Source organism: Cottoperca gobio, unplaced genomic scaffold, assembly GCF_900634415.1.
Source record: "Cottoperca gobio unplaced genomic scaffold, fCotGob3.1 fCotGob3_70arrow_ctg1, whole genome shotgun sequence".
NCBI lineage: Eukaryota > Metazoa > Chordata > Actinopteri > Perciformes > Bovichtidae > Cottoperca > Cottoperca gobio.
Window position 1 is genome coordinate 662,480 of NW_021167062.1, and position 17,275 is coordinate 679,754.

Sequence of the window (17,275 nt, forward strand, 5' to 3'; positions counted from 1 at the left end):
CGGCCGAAATGGGTTTTCTCAGACGGGTGGCGTCTCCCTTACCGATAGGGTGAGAAGCTCAGCCATCCGTGAGAGACTCGGAGTAGAGCTGCTGCTCCTTTACGTTGAAAGGAGCCAGTTGAGGTGGTTCGGGCATCTAGTATGGATACCACCTGGGCGCCTCCCTAGGGAGGTGTTCCAGGCACGTCCAGCTGGGAGGAGGCCCTGGGGAAGACCCAGGACTCGGTGGAGAGATTATATCTCCTCACTGGCCTGGGAACGCCTCAGGATCCCCCAGTCGGAGCTGGAGGATGTGGCCCGGAGAAGGGAAGATTGGGGTTCCTTACTGGAGCTGCTGCCCCCGCAACCCGACCCCGGATAAGCGGTAGACGATGGATGGATGAATCTGCAAAGTAACTCATAAGTAAAGTCATCAAATAAAGGTGGTGGAGTAAAAAGTACAATATGTCCCTTTGAAAAGTAGTGGAGTAGAAGTAGAACGTGCTATTAAATTGAATTACTCAATGAAGTACAAGTACTTCAGAATTGTACAAAAACAATGCACTTATTTACTTTCCATCACTGCCTTTCTCTGCATTGTACTTGTGCCACTGCTTTGTACTACTTTGTATTCCATTGTTCCCAATAAAAGGAGACAACATGATAAAGGACATTTAGATATGTGTGTGATATATAGAAATACAATTTGAAATAGATAGATAGATACTTTATTAATCCGGAGGGGATTTTAGGAAATGAAATACTGTAATGAAATGTGATTTTGCATGTAGTGTTGTTGAGCGTTATTGTTGTAGGTATAATTGCAAGTTTAGACAATAAGCTAGATGTTGTTTTCCTCTGGACAAAGCTTCTGAATTCAAACCAACCAATCACAGTGATGGAAATACAAATCAGACCCAGCATGTCACGCCGACGTCCGACAAACAACCAATAGGTGACGAGGTGGGCGGGGCCTACAGAATAACAGCGGAGGATTCAAACTGAGCATGGCTGCGGGCAAGGATGTCGATAAAAACACACAAAATAAAAGGTAAGAATGAATTACTTGACATTAAAACTTTAATAGTTTTAACATTGACGCAGAGTTAGTTTTATTCAAGGCTAAAGCTGAACTTCAGAACTGGTAAACATATGTTACGGTAGTGAAACTGATTGACAAGGGCTGTTAGCCGTCAGCTCGAGCGAAGTCATTTAACGATGCTAGCTAACGTTAGCTGCTTAACGTTAGCCTAACAAAGCTGTAGGTTATGTCGGTCAGCTACCACTTGGTGGCCAGACATCTGTCACGGCAATTTAGATGTTTATTTCGGAAATAAGTTACATTACGTTAGTGGGAATTCTCAGCTTGCATTAGCTAACGCTAGCAGTGTTAACGTTAGCTGATGTGTTGGCAAGCTAACGTTACACATTAGCTCAATAACATGTAGGTAAGCTAGGTTAATTAAGCTTACGTTAGGTTAGTGGTGCTCCCATGTTTCTTCACAACCTGTGTACCCGCGTGAACATGACACATGATGCTGAACTTGTCAGGTGTAGTTTCATCTTTGTGGTAACGTGAAGTCGTAGAGAGTAATAGTGTTGTCTTAATTGGCTACATAGATTGGGACTGTACACATTATGGTTGTTAAGAGGAGTACTGCAGCCTGTGAAAACAGCTGTCTCTTATCCAGAGAGACTTACAGGGAACTAACTACAGGGACAGTCCCTGGAGCAACTCAGGGTTAAGTGCCTTAAAGCAGCCACATACAACAACCTTCCCTAAGTATTAAGGTCCTCTAGTTGTTGAAGCATTAACAAATCAATCAAATCAAATCAAATCAAATCAAATTTATTTGTATAGCCCAATATCACAAATTATACATTTGTCTCAGTGTGCTTTACAGACTGTACAGGATACGACACCCTCTGTCCTTAGACCCTCACATCGCACAAGGAAAAACTTCCTAAAAGAAACCCCAAAATTAAAGGGGGAAAAAATGGAAGAAACCTCAGGGAGAGCAACTGAGGAGGGATCCCTCTCCCAGGACGGACAGACGTGCAATAGATGTCGTGTGTACAGGATAAACAACATAGTACAAATACAACATTTGACAGAAATTATGTTGTGTTGGAAAAAAAAAGAAAGAGAAAGTTTGGATGAATCCAGGAAAATGTCAATAAGGCTTCCCGGTGTCCAGCAGGACCAGGTCAGCAGGCGCTGTCACGATTCATGATCCTGACGTAAACTTTATCAGTGGCAACCTGCCACATGAGAGACAGACACTCCGGGGATGATACCCCGGATGGTGAGTTAGTAACATACATTTACATAAATGCATACAGATAGAGAGGGAGAAGAAGAGAGGGAGGGGAGGAGAGAGCAGGGAGGTGTCCCCCGGCAGTCTAAGCCTATAGCAGCATAACTAGGGGCTGATCCAGGGCAAACCTGAGCCAGCCCTAACTATAAGCTTTATCAAAAAGGAAAGTCTTTAGCCTACTCTTAAATGTGGAGAGTGTGTCTGCCTCCCGAACACAAACTGGAAGCTGGTTCCACTGGAGAGGAGCTTGATAGCTGAAGGCTCTGGCTTCTGGATCCATCGAGCAGCAGATGTCAACTTTTAAGACTAAGTAGCCTATTGTGTTTTTTACTTAATCATTACTTGTGTGTGTGATGTCCTCTCCCATACTACGAGATTGAGATACTAATCTCCCTGTGTCTCCCCCTCAGCGGTACAGTGTGCAGTATGGTGATCAATCATGAGAAATCACCTGGTGGCTCTCGTGCTGGCCGACCACCAGTCATTTTCAACCCAGACTTTTTTGTGGAGAAACTCCGCCACGAGAACCCTGATGTTTTCCTGGAGCTGGTGCTTAGTAACATCACTCGCCTTATTGATCTTCCTGGGACAGAGTTTGCACAGCTGCTTGGTGAGGAGAGCCCTAAGACCCCAACAGGTGGAAATGGAGGCTTCTTTCGCTCTTTCAACTTCCTCAAACGCAAAGGTCAGAGGTCAACTATATGACATTTAAAAGTTACCACTTGCAATACCCATTGTGAATTTATACTGCGAAAGAGTACGCCATGACATGTCCATTAGTTATGCTCTAGACAACACGTATGATCAGGTAAACGTATGGAATCAATCCGATCGTTCCAGTGAACAGCTGACTGTGTGGTAGAAGTGCCAGTGAGTTTACTTATGAGCTGTATGAGAACATACGAGATAGCATTTCACATAAAAAGCCTCAACAGATCTCCAGTTGTAAACGAGTAATTGTTTGTCTGTTGTTTTTGTTGTAACATCTACTGGTAAAAAACTGCAACTGCTGTGGCAAACAAGTACAATAATCTTCACTCTGTGTGAGCTTTGAAGTCGTTTTCCATATTCTTTACAATCCTAACTATTTCACCGTCCGTATTCTGACGAACTGCACAGATCTCCTGTACTACTAATACGTTCTTCAATGGGGGTGTATGAGATGCCATCTGACTTGTTCTTTGGTGTTAATATCTGCTTTTAAACCTGTGATGACGCTGTTCTATTGCCAGGCACATGTAGCAGAAATGGAAGATCTTTCAGTAATCTTAAAATACTTTTATACGCTCCCAGATAAAGACGTTGTGTTTGGAACCCCACTGACTGAGATGTGCATTGCCCAGATCTACCAGCTCATTGAGTACCTCAGCAAAAGTGAGTCACCTCAATAAATAAAGTTTGTTTTTACATCCTCACTGCTGTGACTTCCAGAAGCATCGGCAACTACTTGGTGGTGTTTAGAGGAAAAACTAAATCTAGTGAAAATAGGATTTGAGTTTACCACATAATACACCAGTGATTGCTTTTATACAATGAACAAGCCTTTTGTCTGCCAGCAATCCTTTACCACTGATCAATGTGGATAGCATTTTACTTTTTTAGCGTGGATGGCACTTTTCCTGTTTGTCCTAATTGGCTAGATTTAAGAAAAGTACACAAATGAATAAAACAAACTAGTCTTGCTCTTACGCACTCAGATCTGCATGTGGAAGGTCTGTTTCGGGTGCCAGGGAACAGTGTCCGGCAGCAGACCCTGAAGGAGCTCCTCAACAGCGGAGTCGATGTTGACCTGGAGTCTGGAGACTTTCACCCCAACGATGTGGCCACGCTGCTCAAGACTTTCCTGGGAGAGCTGCCCGAGCCCCTGCTCACGCACAGACACTTTCACGCACACATTAAGATATCTGGTATGAATACACGAGCAGAAACTCTCATTTTGTAATACTTTTGTCTGTTCTCATTGAAAGGCAGAAATACTGCACAGTATTCCGTCATGTTTTAGTTAAACTTTTAGACAACAAGCAATGTTCACTACGCACTTTAGCAGCCGCATGGACAATTGCTTAACAGAAAGGAAAAAGGCAACACTTTTGCAGTGTTGTTAGTATCTCTGTTCATGACTTCCTCCACCCTTGTCCCTCCTCTAGATCTGACTCTGTTTGACGAACATGGCAACAAGACTGCGATACCCAACAAGGAGCGTCAAATAGAAGCCCTGCAGCTTCTCTTCCTGCTGTTACCTCAGGCCAACCGATCTCTGCTCAAACTGCTGCTGGACCTTCTTTACCACACTGCCAAGCAGCAGGACAAGAACAAGATGTCTGCCTTCAACCTGGCCCTCATGTTTGTGCCGCATGTCCTCTGGCCCAGACATGTAAGATTTGTACTTATAACTACATGATTAGGGTTCAAAGAGCAGGGGCTTCGCAAATATGACAAAAATAAATGTTTTGTTCATTTTCCACAATTATTTATCCTTCTTTAAGAAAAATGTGTGAAACTACCAAATACTACATTATTATTATTATTATTATTATTATTATTATTATTATTATAGAATTAGAAAATGTTAGTCGTTCCCAGTCGTAGTACCAAAAAGACGCTGTGGCAAGGATGCTGCTATATATTATGAATAAAGCAATACGCATTGTTTTATAAAGCACAGAGGAATACATCATTTATTTCTAGCTGTTGATAAAAAGTGAGAGTTCCTCTCTTTCCCAAAAATCTCTGAATGCTTTAAACGACTTTAAGAGTTTTTCTGATCTCTTCTGCTCCAGATGACCGCTGGTGACCTGAAAGACAATCTGAAGAAACTGAACAACACCATGGCCTTCCTCATCAAGCACTCTCAGAAACTCTTCAGGGTGACTATTATTATTATTATTATTATTATTATTATTATTATTATTATTATTATTATATACTCTGAGAAGCCTAATGTGACAGGCTTGATGGGTAACCTGTGGATGAGTGACGTGTCTGCTGCGTGTTGTTCAGGCTCCAGTCTACCTGCGTGAATATGCCAGAATGCACTTCACTGGGAGCAAGACTCTGCAGACCAAGGTTAGTGGACATCGTTCACGTTAGAGCAACATGCTGAGAAGTTTGTGGCTTTTCATTCATTAATTCCCTTCCTTTCCTTCTCACAATCAAATGCAGCTTTTATAGAAGATGAATGTTGTAAAGACATTAAATGTCAAAACTAATGAATTGAAAAGTCAATTTATTTATTAACGGAGAAACGGCTTTTAAAAAATGTGTATAGAAAAAGGAGAGCGAGAGATATTTTGGGGCAGCGAATGAAACGGGACACTAGGTTTGTAAACAATATTGTGATTAAAGTCAAATGTAGCGTTTCTTAAAACAAATCATAAACCATCATTTTGCACACGTTTTTGAAGTTTCCATTTAAAGGTGCAGACAGTGATTCTAATGCAAAACACTTCAAATTGAGCAAATATCTCGTCCACGAGCTGTCCATTCTGAAAGAAAATCAGATTTGCATACACAGCCCTGCATCTGTAAGTGGGAAACATACACACAACACTGTTCCAGCCAGGAGACGGGGCGGGGGAAAGCATGTATAATGTGAATAATGTCAAAGACAGTGGGAGGGAGAGGAAATCTGCTAACATTCTGAAGGAGCACCGATGGGAGGGGGGGATTTGTGTGGGTGTTGAGTTCAAATATCAGAATGCAGACTCCACACAGCCAATCTGACTCGCCCTGTCCTCACTCAGGATGATCTGGAGCTGCTGAGCTCTGCTGCTCAGCGGACTAGCGTTGCCCCTGAAGAGGACGGCTGTTCGAGGCCTCAGCTCTCAGGAGCAGCACCAATCACCGGCTCAACAATACACAGAAGAAGCTCTGAAGGAGCTCTTCAGACACGTCCACCACAACATGCCCGACTCTGCCAAGAAGAAGAAACTCGTCCGACAGGTTCACCTCAGTCTTTTTACTGTCCTGGAGCTCAGCTGGCTCATCTGAAAACACATGTAGACACTGCACTTGCTGCTGAACGTCCTAAATACAAGTCATTTTGTGTGTTTAATGTCTGAAATATAAATGTTGTTTTGTTTTCTATGTGCAGTTGGTCAAACAGACAACCTCAGGGACGCCTACTAACGAGCTCCACCAGGTCCCCCCAGCAGCCAGCAAGAAACATCCTCGTTCCCGCTCCTTTGGTGGCCTCATCAAGGTACTAAACACCAGGGCAAGCGTAGAAGACGAGTAGAACAATACAAGTACAACACGACTCTGATTCTGTTAATGTCCCAGAGTCTAAAGTGCCTTTAGTGGTCGTACTGATGGCATCATGAATGACTCTCCACGTCTGTGCTTCTGTTGCACCTTTGTGGACGGAGTGACCACAATATATACTGTTGGGACCACGTTTGTAACAGCAACCACTAGTGCACAAACAATTAGTATACTTTAGTCACATTATTCAAACGTCTCATAGAAAGTTATAAATGATTGAAATTCTTCTGAACATAAACCAAACGTTTGCCAGTTTAACCAGTTTAACCAGTTTAACCTCACAATCTGCCTGATGCTGTCGCTTCCTTTGGGTTTTCAGTTAACTGTAATAACAATTTCTTTTTTAGAACTTGTTTTTCTCCCTCTGATGTTCTTGTAACAGCGTAAAGCTCGCGGTGAGCAGCTGACTGCAGAGAGGCGGCTCCGACACTCCCCCGACACCGCCACAAAGGCTGCGAGAAAAGCTGGTAAAGAGAACGTCGTCCTGCAAGGGGTAAGAAGTGTTTATTTAGTTTACCACACTTGTGTAGACGAAATCTGACACACTTCATATGTGTGTTGTACTTTTTCCTCTGTGGTGACTTCACTCTTTTGTAGTCTTTGTTGTATGTGTTCGGTGTTTTCAATAATAATTTACTCTTTTCTTATCTGCCACAAAATGTGTGTGTGTGTGTGTATGTGTGTCTCTCTGTGTGTGTGTCTCTGTCTGTGTGTGTGTGTGTGTCTCTCTGTGTGTGTGTCTCTCTGTGTCTCTGTGTCTCTGTGTCTCTGTGTGTGTGTGTCTCTGTGTGTGTGTGTTCTCTGTGTGTGTGTCTCTGTGTGTGTGTGTCTCTCTGTGTGTGTGTCTCTGTCTGTGTGTGTGTGTGTCTCTCTGTGTGTGTGTCTCTCTGTCTCTGTGTGTGTGTCTCTCTGTGTGTGTGTCTCTGTCTGTGTGTGTGTGTGTGTGTCTCTCTGTGTGTGTGTCTCTCTGTGTGTGTGTCTCTCTGTGTGTGTGTGTCTCTGTGTGTGTGTGTAGGTGAACAGCCAGTTAAATGGTCACGTGTTGGGGAAGGCAGGGCTGGTAGTAAAACATCCAGACTTTACTTTCAAGAAGGACAAAGCTCTGAAGGTTTCTAAGGTATGACGCAGTTTTCCAACAAAGAAGAAAACATTACACAAATACTGTTCACACATTTCGAAGCATTCAAACCTAATAGTTATTGTTAGTGAAACGTCCAAGTACATGCTTCTTATGTTCTCATCATGACACCACTGTGACCTTTGTACAGGACAGAAACCTGCGTTGTGTCCTCTATAGTTCATTAATCTTCACAAACCTTCATGTCAACTGGCAAAATCTTAGTTGTTACCTTTTCTCTTATGTTTGATCTTATCGCACAACATTTTGGACGAATGTTGAAGTTTTACGAGTGCCTCTCCCCTTCCTTCCACCTCCTCCCTCCCTCTGCAGCACTCTCCCTCTGTGACCAGGATGTGTTTCTCTCCTGCTCAGGAGATCTCTCTGTAAAACACCTCGTCTCGGCCAGGACATGGGCAGTATTAATATTGTTATTCCTCTCGTTTATCATTGTTTACATCGTAGTAAGTCTATTTGAACTGTGACTAATATACAAAAGCATTTAGTCTTGGCCAGATCAGCCAAACCAAAGCCAGGAACTCAAGACGTGAGTTCCACAAACTGATACATGCCGTTAAATGAAATCCTCCACTGTCCTTTTTTAATTTATTTTCTTTACTTCCAGAAATTGAAATGGTCCCAATATTCTGTGTGAATGTGGGACCAGATGAAGGGCAGCGGCTCCTGTGATGCCACATAATGGTTCAGTGTTGAGTGACGATCACTTTCCGTAATGACCTCAAAGCACCACACGTCTGCATTATACGCTGAAGGAACGTGTTTTACTTTCACTTCGAAGCATTAACGTTCAGGACGTCGCTTCCTGCTTTGTTTTGAATACACTGTCTAAACCTCTGGTTGTTGCTTAGCTCGACCTTTTTCTAATGTGAATATTTCAAATGGAACAGTAAGCCGTGTCTTGTCTTTGGTTTGGCTTCGCTGGCTCTGACCCGTTTGTGCCATTATCACTTTAAACGTGTTTGTTAGCTACTGTATCAGCGTGTGACCACTAGCTGAGCGTACGTCTGCTGTACAGTGGGATATGGCGAGAAGAGAGAGAGAGAGCGAGAGAGAGAGAGGGAACAGAGAGGGAACAGAGGAGAGAGAGAGGAGAGAAAGAGAGACAGAAGTAGAGACAGAGAGAACAGTGAGAGAGAGAGCGAGAGAGAGAGAGAGAGAGACAGAGAGAGAGACAGAGAGAGAGAGAGAGAGAGAGAGAGAGAGAGAGACGTTGTTTGCTGTTATATTAATGTTCTGGATACCTTTAAATGCTTTGGGCATCAAAGACTATGTGAGGTCTTTCCCACTTGTGCTCTCATCACCAGTAAGGGTCCTTCGAGGGCCGTACTAATTATTGAACTCATAACTTCTGCAAATGTCTCATTCATTTCTGTTTTATCAGAACTCCTTTATTAGTCCCACAACGGGGACATTTATCTCGTCACAGCAGAAGAACACATGAAGTAAAAAGGCAGAACACAATAATTAAATAGAATAAAAGATAATATAAGTACCAAGTGATATAAATAAAGTGAGTATTGCACATGGCAGTGATAACTGCACAGCAGTGGTGGGACAGTCTGTTCTTGGTGGGGGGGTCTACCTCTCTATCTGTCCATGTTGTTATGTTCCGCTCTGCAGAGAGCTGCTTGTTGGGCCAAACTCCACCGAAGAGCGTTAACTTTATCCAAACACTCGTCCTCTCAGCTCCTGCAGTTTGACATGTCTCGTGGTTTAATGACGCTCGAGATTATTTTTCATCACCGCAAGTACGTCCGCACAAACTCGACTCACTGGCCTTTAACTTCCACAGAGAACTAATCATTCGTCCATTTCTCCTGGAAGGTGCGACATGTATCCAGCTTTCTCTTGTTTACACTCGCCACGCTGCGTTCACTGATGTCAACGACCGTCTCGTTTAATGTTGAAGTTTGACATGACGTGACCACGTGATGACACGTTACGCTCGTGTTGTGTTCAGGGACCCTGACCTTGGCCGGTCAGTCGGCCGTTTAAAATATTGCTGTCTAGTTTTTTTTGCTAGTGGATTTTTTTTGCGTGCGTTTTATGAATGACCTCGAGGGCCGGATCAAATGGTCTCGCGGGCCTATACGGTCTATACGGCCCGGAGGCCGGAGGTTCCCCACCCCTGACCTAAACACTCCTCTGTATTTAAGGATTCTGAGAGTCACGCTGAATAAATTAAGATTTCATGAGCTCAGAATCACAGTTCATCACAAAATGAAGATGTTACAGAACTTTAGAATTGGAGTAGAGTTCAGCTTCTCCCGCTCCCTTCTCCTATGAGCTCTGAAGAACTATTCATTTTGAATATTAACATTGTCGGGACGTTTTCCTCCCATTTCGGGAGGAAAACGTCCCCATGAGGTGAATCAATTTCAGCGTTAAGGACATTTGTGGATACGGTTATTTGGTTAAGTTAATCCTCTTTACACTCAATTAGTTGCCTCACTGGCAGCTACACATAGTGGAACACACACACACACACACACACACACACACACACACACACACACACACACACACAGCTTGATTAATAACTTTCTGAATCAGTCATGTCAAATCTCTATAATGAGGCATCGAGGAAAATAAATAAACGGAGACAGTCTGTGAGCGTGTTTTTTCAATTTACAGTGTGAGACTGAGTCGGGCTGGTTCCTTTGTTTATGTTGGAGTTGTGGGTATCACACACACACACACACACACACACACACACACACACACACACACACACACACACACACTTGGTTTAGGGTCGGCTAATAAGAGTTCAAACTGGGACACGCTTCAGGAGCAACGCTTTTCTTTGGCCATTTAGGAAAAACAGAAACTTTGAATTGTGCGTCATTAATCGAGGATAGTAACGACGTCTGAGGAGACAACCTGTTCACACGACACTTCAACTAGATTACATTTTTCCGAGCAGGGAGGAGTTTTGACATTTCAACCAAACGCAGCATTGAAATGAACGTGAACAAATGACGTGAACATGGAGAAGAGCACGAGCCCCTCCTGCATCTTCCTTTAGCCCGAGCGTACTGCAACACTTTGCAGAAGATCAAAACAATATCATTTCCAATCAAACATTTTTACAAATCTGTTGAAACCACTCTATCCTCTCGCTCTCTCGCTCACACACACTTTCCCCTTGCTGGGCTCAGATACCCGTGATCGTCAGGGCCCGCAGGGGCATCCATTTTTCAGCGTTGCCATGACAATCCAACGAGGAGGGGGGTGTGTAGTTTGATGCAGTCACCTTGATAAATGACCCTCTTATTGCTGCCCGTCTCCCAGGGGATACTGTACACACACTCTGTCTCTCTCTCTCGCTCACACTCCACTAACTCTCTTCCCCCAGTGGCTAGCTGTCCAGCTGACACACACACTCAGATCACTTTACATGCTAATTGGGCGACAAGCCCTTTAACAAATAGCCATTTAATGAGTTACTGCGGGGCAGAGGCTGTCTGAGTCTACAGGACGGTAGACTGCTGGAGCTCTGGAGCAGGAAACTATTCAGAGGTCACGCAGGCGGGCCGTGTTCACATGCACGGAGAAACCCGTCCTTCTCTCGTGTCCGTCTTTTAAAGGGTCAGTTCACAAGAAATGTGTGTCTCTGAAATGTCTGTCACCAAATGGAATCTCCATTGTGGAGGTCAAAGCATCGTCTCAGTTCACAGATCTCACGATGAGTTTACTTTGGAAGCACTTTGTGCTGAGCATACATCTGTCGGAGCAGAGACATTGTTTCTAGAAGAGATCAGTGTTTTCTCAATGTGTTGAGCAAACTCAATGTATTTCATTAGGGTGGAGGCAGAACTGTCAGATGGAGTTCTCAAAACCTTGAGTACTAAAACCAAAAGCACCTGAAGGGCTATACAACTGGACATAAGTGAAGAATGACCATTTCTAAAGTCTCACTAAAAGACTGTTGTGCAGATACAGGACGTGCGGACGGACCGGGAGGTCGAATAAAAGTAGAAAGACGTGCCATCAGAAGCCGTCACAGTTACTTTAAAATGAGCAGAAATGTAAAATCAACACATTGAGAGTTAGGGTTTAACCCGACACGCCAGGTGGCTTGTTCACACAGAACTTTGTGTATCTCGTGATCTTGCGTGGATCCAGCTGCCGTGCAAAGCTAGCCTTGTCGCCATTTTGAGAATACCAATTCAACTTTTAGTTTGAACTGATTTGGGAACCACACTCTGGTAAAGAGTATCCTGAGGTTCGTTTGTATTTCATGTGTTGTATAAAAAACGTACTAAATAGCTAATGACACGTTCGACCCCTTGATGATGCCGACAGTGCTTTATAATGTCAACAACCACGGCGTGTTAACGGTTACAGTCGTCACAATACGTCCTGAACTCAGGATCAGGGTTTGTTCTTTTGATAAAGTTTGTCGTGCCGGATGTTGGTGTGATTCACACCTGCAGGATGTCAGCAGGCGACTCGGTGACTGTTACTCTGCACAGATAGAAAACCTTCAGCAGCGGAATCGTTACCATCTCAGCGATACAGAACAAGACAAACGAGCGAGCGGGTCTGCAGAGTTTCATTTCACTTTGACCAGAGGGACAAACCCTCACCCCTGATCATAAAGCTATCAGCCTCAGAGGGGGGAACATCCTCCACGCTACAGTACACCAGAGAGGAGGAAGGATAATGTATCTCTGCTGGCACCCCTGCCAATCATCAATTATTCACACACAGGCACTCTGGAACCTGGAATAAACACACACACACACACACTCACAAACACATACATGTTGGCCCTGCACGGAGCTGTACAAAGATACAGCACAAACACAGAAGTGTGTCCTCTTTATATACACAAAGTAGAAACCTGCAACGTTCTGTAGCTGGTTCTCTTTAGAGTTCCTCAAGGGGAATCTCTAATACAAGGTTTTAAGATTATTGTTTGGATGCATCTTCCCCTTTTGTTTGTTCATATATGTGAAGAGGGTAAATAACCCGAGGCCACAAGTAAACATGTCAGTCGGCCACAGGCTGGCTTCTCGAGACGCCAGCTCTCACATAAAGAGAAGCTCAGGAGCCGGCAGAGACCCTTTAAGACCACCAACAGGATCCGCAGCGGACCAGAATGCAGTGCAGCAGCGTAACGTCGAGAGAAGAGGTGTGACCATCAACTTTGATTTAACTGGAAAATGTATTTCTTGCACGCTGCTTCTGTGGCGGCGAGAGTCTTGGAAACATAGGAAACCACTGAGCCAGAACAGCTGGTAAATGTGCTAATGTGATGCAAGTGATACTTTTTGCGTGTGAGTCAGTGACAAATGTTTGATTCCTGGAAGTTTCATCAAAATGAGATCAGTCGGGCAGCGATGACAGCGTCTCAAAGTTAATCCAGTGACGTAGTGAATATAGAGACACGTTTCATTCCTCAGAGTGCCGAGAATATAACTGTTAGCAAGCTCAATATTTAGATTTAGTCATTTAATTATTATATTTAGCCTATTAGTTTTTGTTATTGAGGCAATAAATAAATATTATATATATATATATATATATATATATCTTGATATATTTTGGGTCAAGAGCAAAGGATGTCACATCACATCCAGAGGAAATATTTCACTTGTAAGCGATGCCATCAGAAACGCTTTAAACACACTGTAAAGACAAATCAATGTTTCATATCAAACATATTTACAGCTACAAATATGAAGTTGTATTGTGAGGTATATCAGGAGCAAACCTTTGCTTTCCAAACACACGACTCACAGGAACAGATTCAACATGAATGTTATTCTATAAAAGCTGAAGTAAGATGAGGAATAAGAAAAGATCTGGAGGAGCGAAGATGTGCTCAGTTAATGATTCAGAGAAAAACACAAACATACTGAACGTTTATTCACAACAGGGAAAAGATCCTGAGAATCCTGTGTGTGTGTGTGTGTGTGTGTGTGTGTGTGTGTGTGTGTGTGTGTGTGTGTGTGTGTGTGTGAACGTGCATGCTTGTGTGTGTGATATGAAGTTAAACAGACTACCGGTAAAATGAGCTGGAAGGAGCATGAAGGGAAGAGGTACTGCAACAAACCAGGACACACACACACACACACACACTTTATGAAATCACTGCACTGATAATCATATCGACTACTACAGACCCCCCCCCTTCTTTCTCTTACTATTTTTCACACACACACCCATCAGATGTGTGCACGTTTGATGATACTCGTGAGGACCTTCACATAAGTCCAGATTTAAATTGCTCCTGTAAGTGATGAGCAGCGTGTGTGTATGAGTGTGTGTATGAGTGTGTGTATGAGTGCGTGTGTGTATGAGTGTGTGAGTGTGTGAGTGTGTGAGTGTGTGAGTGTGTGAGTGTGTGGAGCTTTGGAGGGTTCCCCTCGTCTATCCCTCTGTGATCATTCGGTCCTCAGAAGTATAGCAAAATATGAATACACACGTGGTCAGTGTACTCACAGCCTCTCAGTCGCTCTGGGGATGTTTCTGGGGACGGAGTGGATCCCCAGGCCATGGCAGTCCACTGTGTTCCCCAGGCAGCTGCAGGGAGTTGGGCACGCCTCCACACTCCCCTGTCCTACCACCAGCACCAGGACGCCCCACGCCAGCATCGTCCGCAGCCCAGACTGAAGAGCCTGGCCCGGGGCCGCCGTCCCACAGCCTCCGGACAAAGCTCCATCCCTGCTTCTCCCAGCAGGCATCCTGCTCTCCTGCGGCACTCCACCACACGGCAGAAACGGGCGGACAGATCCTGTCCCCTCCTGCACCATCCTTCTCCCAGGGATGACTGACCACCAGCAGCAGCCGTACAAACACCTCCAAAAGTGGACGAGAATGCTTAAAGTACAATGAGTAAAATGGTTGTAAAGGCTGAGCAGACAGCAGCACAGCCAGGTGAAGTTCAGCTCGGACTGAACGGCTGCCACTTGATGCCACAGTGGCCTTTCAAAGAGGGAAAGACAGGGGGGGGGGGAAGACAAGTATATCCTCTTCTTCTTCTTGTCCCCGGCTTAAGAGCTCCTTCCAATTGGCTTCTCTTCTTCTACTCTCCTGTGCTCTCTCTCTCTCTCTCTCTCTCGTGCAGCCGTACAGTGTTTGCCTCTCCCCTCCACTTTTCATTGAGTCATTGTGCACTGAACAGTGAGCCACTAGGAAAAAAAAGGAAAGAAAGGGGGGGACTCCCTCAATCTCACACACACACAGCAATCATCCATCAAAAGCTTTTACAAATAACTGCAGCGAGACTCCTCCCCCGCCCCCCCCCCCCGGCCACCGCCATCATCACACACACACACACACACACACACACACACCAGCACCCGGAGTGAACTCACATCTATTCAGTGACGGCAGCCTTTTCCTCTCTCTCTTCCCCTCTCTCTCTTCCCCTCTCCCTCTTTCCGTCTATCTCTCTCGCCCACATGTGCTCTCCTCCCTGGGGGAAGAAAGGAGCCCAGGGCTGCATGGACATGATGAGAAGAGAGAGGAAAGGAAATGGTGATGACATTGAAGCATCCGACCGGGAAGCTCCAGAGAAAATGTGAGAACAGAGAAAAGAGAAACTATTTGTAGAAAGAAAGAGTTCTGCTGGTGAATGCGATAACATGTGTTGCCAAGACAGCACACCGGGCTGCAGGAACTTAGGTCGGTTTGGGAGGGGGGGGGGGGGTTCTTGTGAGACTGGCATAACTGGAATGCCATAAGCTGCCACAGAGCTTACTCAGAAGTCTATTATGAATTCCCTGGCAAGGCTCTGAAATTCAAATGGAGCCCGGCTGAGGGTTTTTAATCTCCAGAGAAACGCTGGCTTCAGCTTCTGTGATCGACATATCGCCAAAGAGAAGAACTGAAGTATCAGGAGTGTGGTGGAGCGTACAGCCACCGAGAGATAGATCTAGCACTAGGACTGAAACTACAGATGTTTGGATGAATCTGTTTTTCCCCCTGAATCAAACCTTTAATGGTTCAACAGAGAAATGCTCCAGAGCTCAGAGTGATCACGTGTCTGACACTCTAAACGTGTTACACATAACAAACACATATTTCAGAAGCTCAAGCACACCTTTTGGATCTTTTGCTTCATAAAAGTAAAGCGTTACCTTTATACTCATCGATGTTTTGGTGGCAGCTGTCACGTGCATCAGTCCATCAGGGACAACCCATCACGGGGTTAGGTGGAGTGTAATTACTTTTCCTCTGAATAACAGATTTGATTTAGTGTTTGTTTGCAGTATTTCCACCAACAACTGGAGGGCACGGTTTACCCAGCTTTTTATTTACCACCATACTGAGTGATTATTGCCGGCGGCCTCACTTTGTCTTCTCCCTGCAGACTCGGTATGACGGGTTCATTTAACCAGGCGCTCCTCAGAAGTGATGGAAACAACCTGGCCACAGGCAGAGCCTCGGCTGCAGCTCAATTGAATGAGTCATTCGGGCGATAATCTGCAACAAAGGGAGGAACGAGATGTTGACATCTCCATGGGGGTGGACCCCCTTATTTCTCAGGCCGTAATAGCTTTCTAAAGCAGGGGTGGGCGGGGGGGGGGGGCTTTTACTCCAGACGCGTCTGAATTGATTTCTGAAACGACAGAGCAGATGCTTTGGTCTCAAACGCGTCAACTCACAAAACCTTCAGATCAAGTGCGCCTAACTTTAATATCATTTGGTACAGAAATCTTCTAATCCCACAAATTAAACTGTTGACAAATTAGCAATGCTGATAAATATTGTTTGGTTAATTCAAGACACCAGATTAAATGGGGGACTAACGCCCTCCTGGTGGGATTTTATTATTTACACATTCAACAGAAAACATTATAATGTAAGATTCTGCGTAATGTTCCCTCATGAACACTTGATTTATTTACTTGGCAAACGTTTATATTTTCTTCTATTTGTCTATTGACAGAAAAATAAATGTTTGATAAACCTGCGATTTGCTGCTTTTCTCCGTTTCACATCAAAGTGTTGGAGATTTGGGGAAGAAAGAAGCAATTTGCAGACGAGCATGTTGGACTATTTTCTGACATTTAATACACACAATGATACGCCAACACTTATTCTGCACATCCAACGCTTAAGATTCTCAGAGTCAAATGTTCTTGTGCACTTACATCCAAATCTTGCGGCTTTGCGCGCATCTCTGGGTGTTATATCCTGACGCACACGGATCATAAAAGGTTTTATTAAGCGATACACTTGACCTGAATAGAAGCATTAAAATAGTTTCACTGCAGGGGAAACCTAAAGCCCAGCCCTAATTAATGTACCTGTCAAAGCTGATTGTCTGTCATATACATATAGTTAGATATAGGTATGCTATATTAACTAATCATGTCATCGCTCTACGTTCTCTAGAGATCTGAATTCTTTTAATATATTAGTAGTATATACAAGTAGAAGTTTAAGGCTCACGGCTACTATGTGTGTAAACCTGAAGAGTCCCTGCTCCCGGGACCCTGACCTTCCTGGAGGAGAAAGAGAGTTCCTCAGTGGACACCAAAAATATACAATATTACTATTATTATTATTATAATCATGATTAACTAAACTGAAGCTGTTAACATGGGCAACACAGTAA

General features: G+C 44.2%; 1 protein-coding gene across 1 annotated transcript; it reads left to right on the forward strand.

Moving 5' to 3' along the window:
- The first annotated feature begins 922 nt into the window (after nucleotides 1-922).
- LOC115006245 (rho GTPase-activating protein 19-like) lies at nucleotides 923-8,716 on the forward strand. The gene is given in 13 exon segments (XM_029428369.1): nucleotides 923-1,030; nucleotides 2,708-2,982; nucleotides 3,591-3,671; nucleotides 3,995-4,204; nucleotides 4,445-4,671; nucleotides 5,078-5,164; nucleotides 5,298-5,363; nucleotides 6,041-6,067; nucleotides 6,069-6,239; nucleotides 6,391-6,498; nucleotides 6,943-7,053; nucleotides 7,576-7,677; nucleotides 8,011-8,716. Coding segments are annotated over 13 exon segments (1,566 nt in total). The 5' UTR covers nucleotides 923-986; the 3' UTR covers nucleotides 8,068-8,716.
- The last annotated feature ends 8,559 nt before the right edge of the window (nucleotides 8,717-17,275 follow it).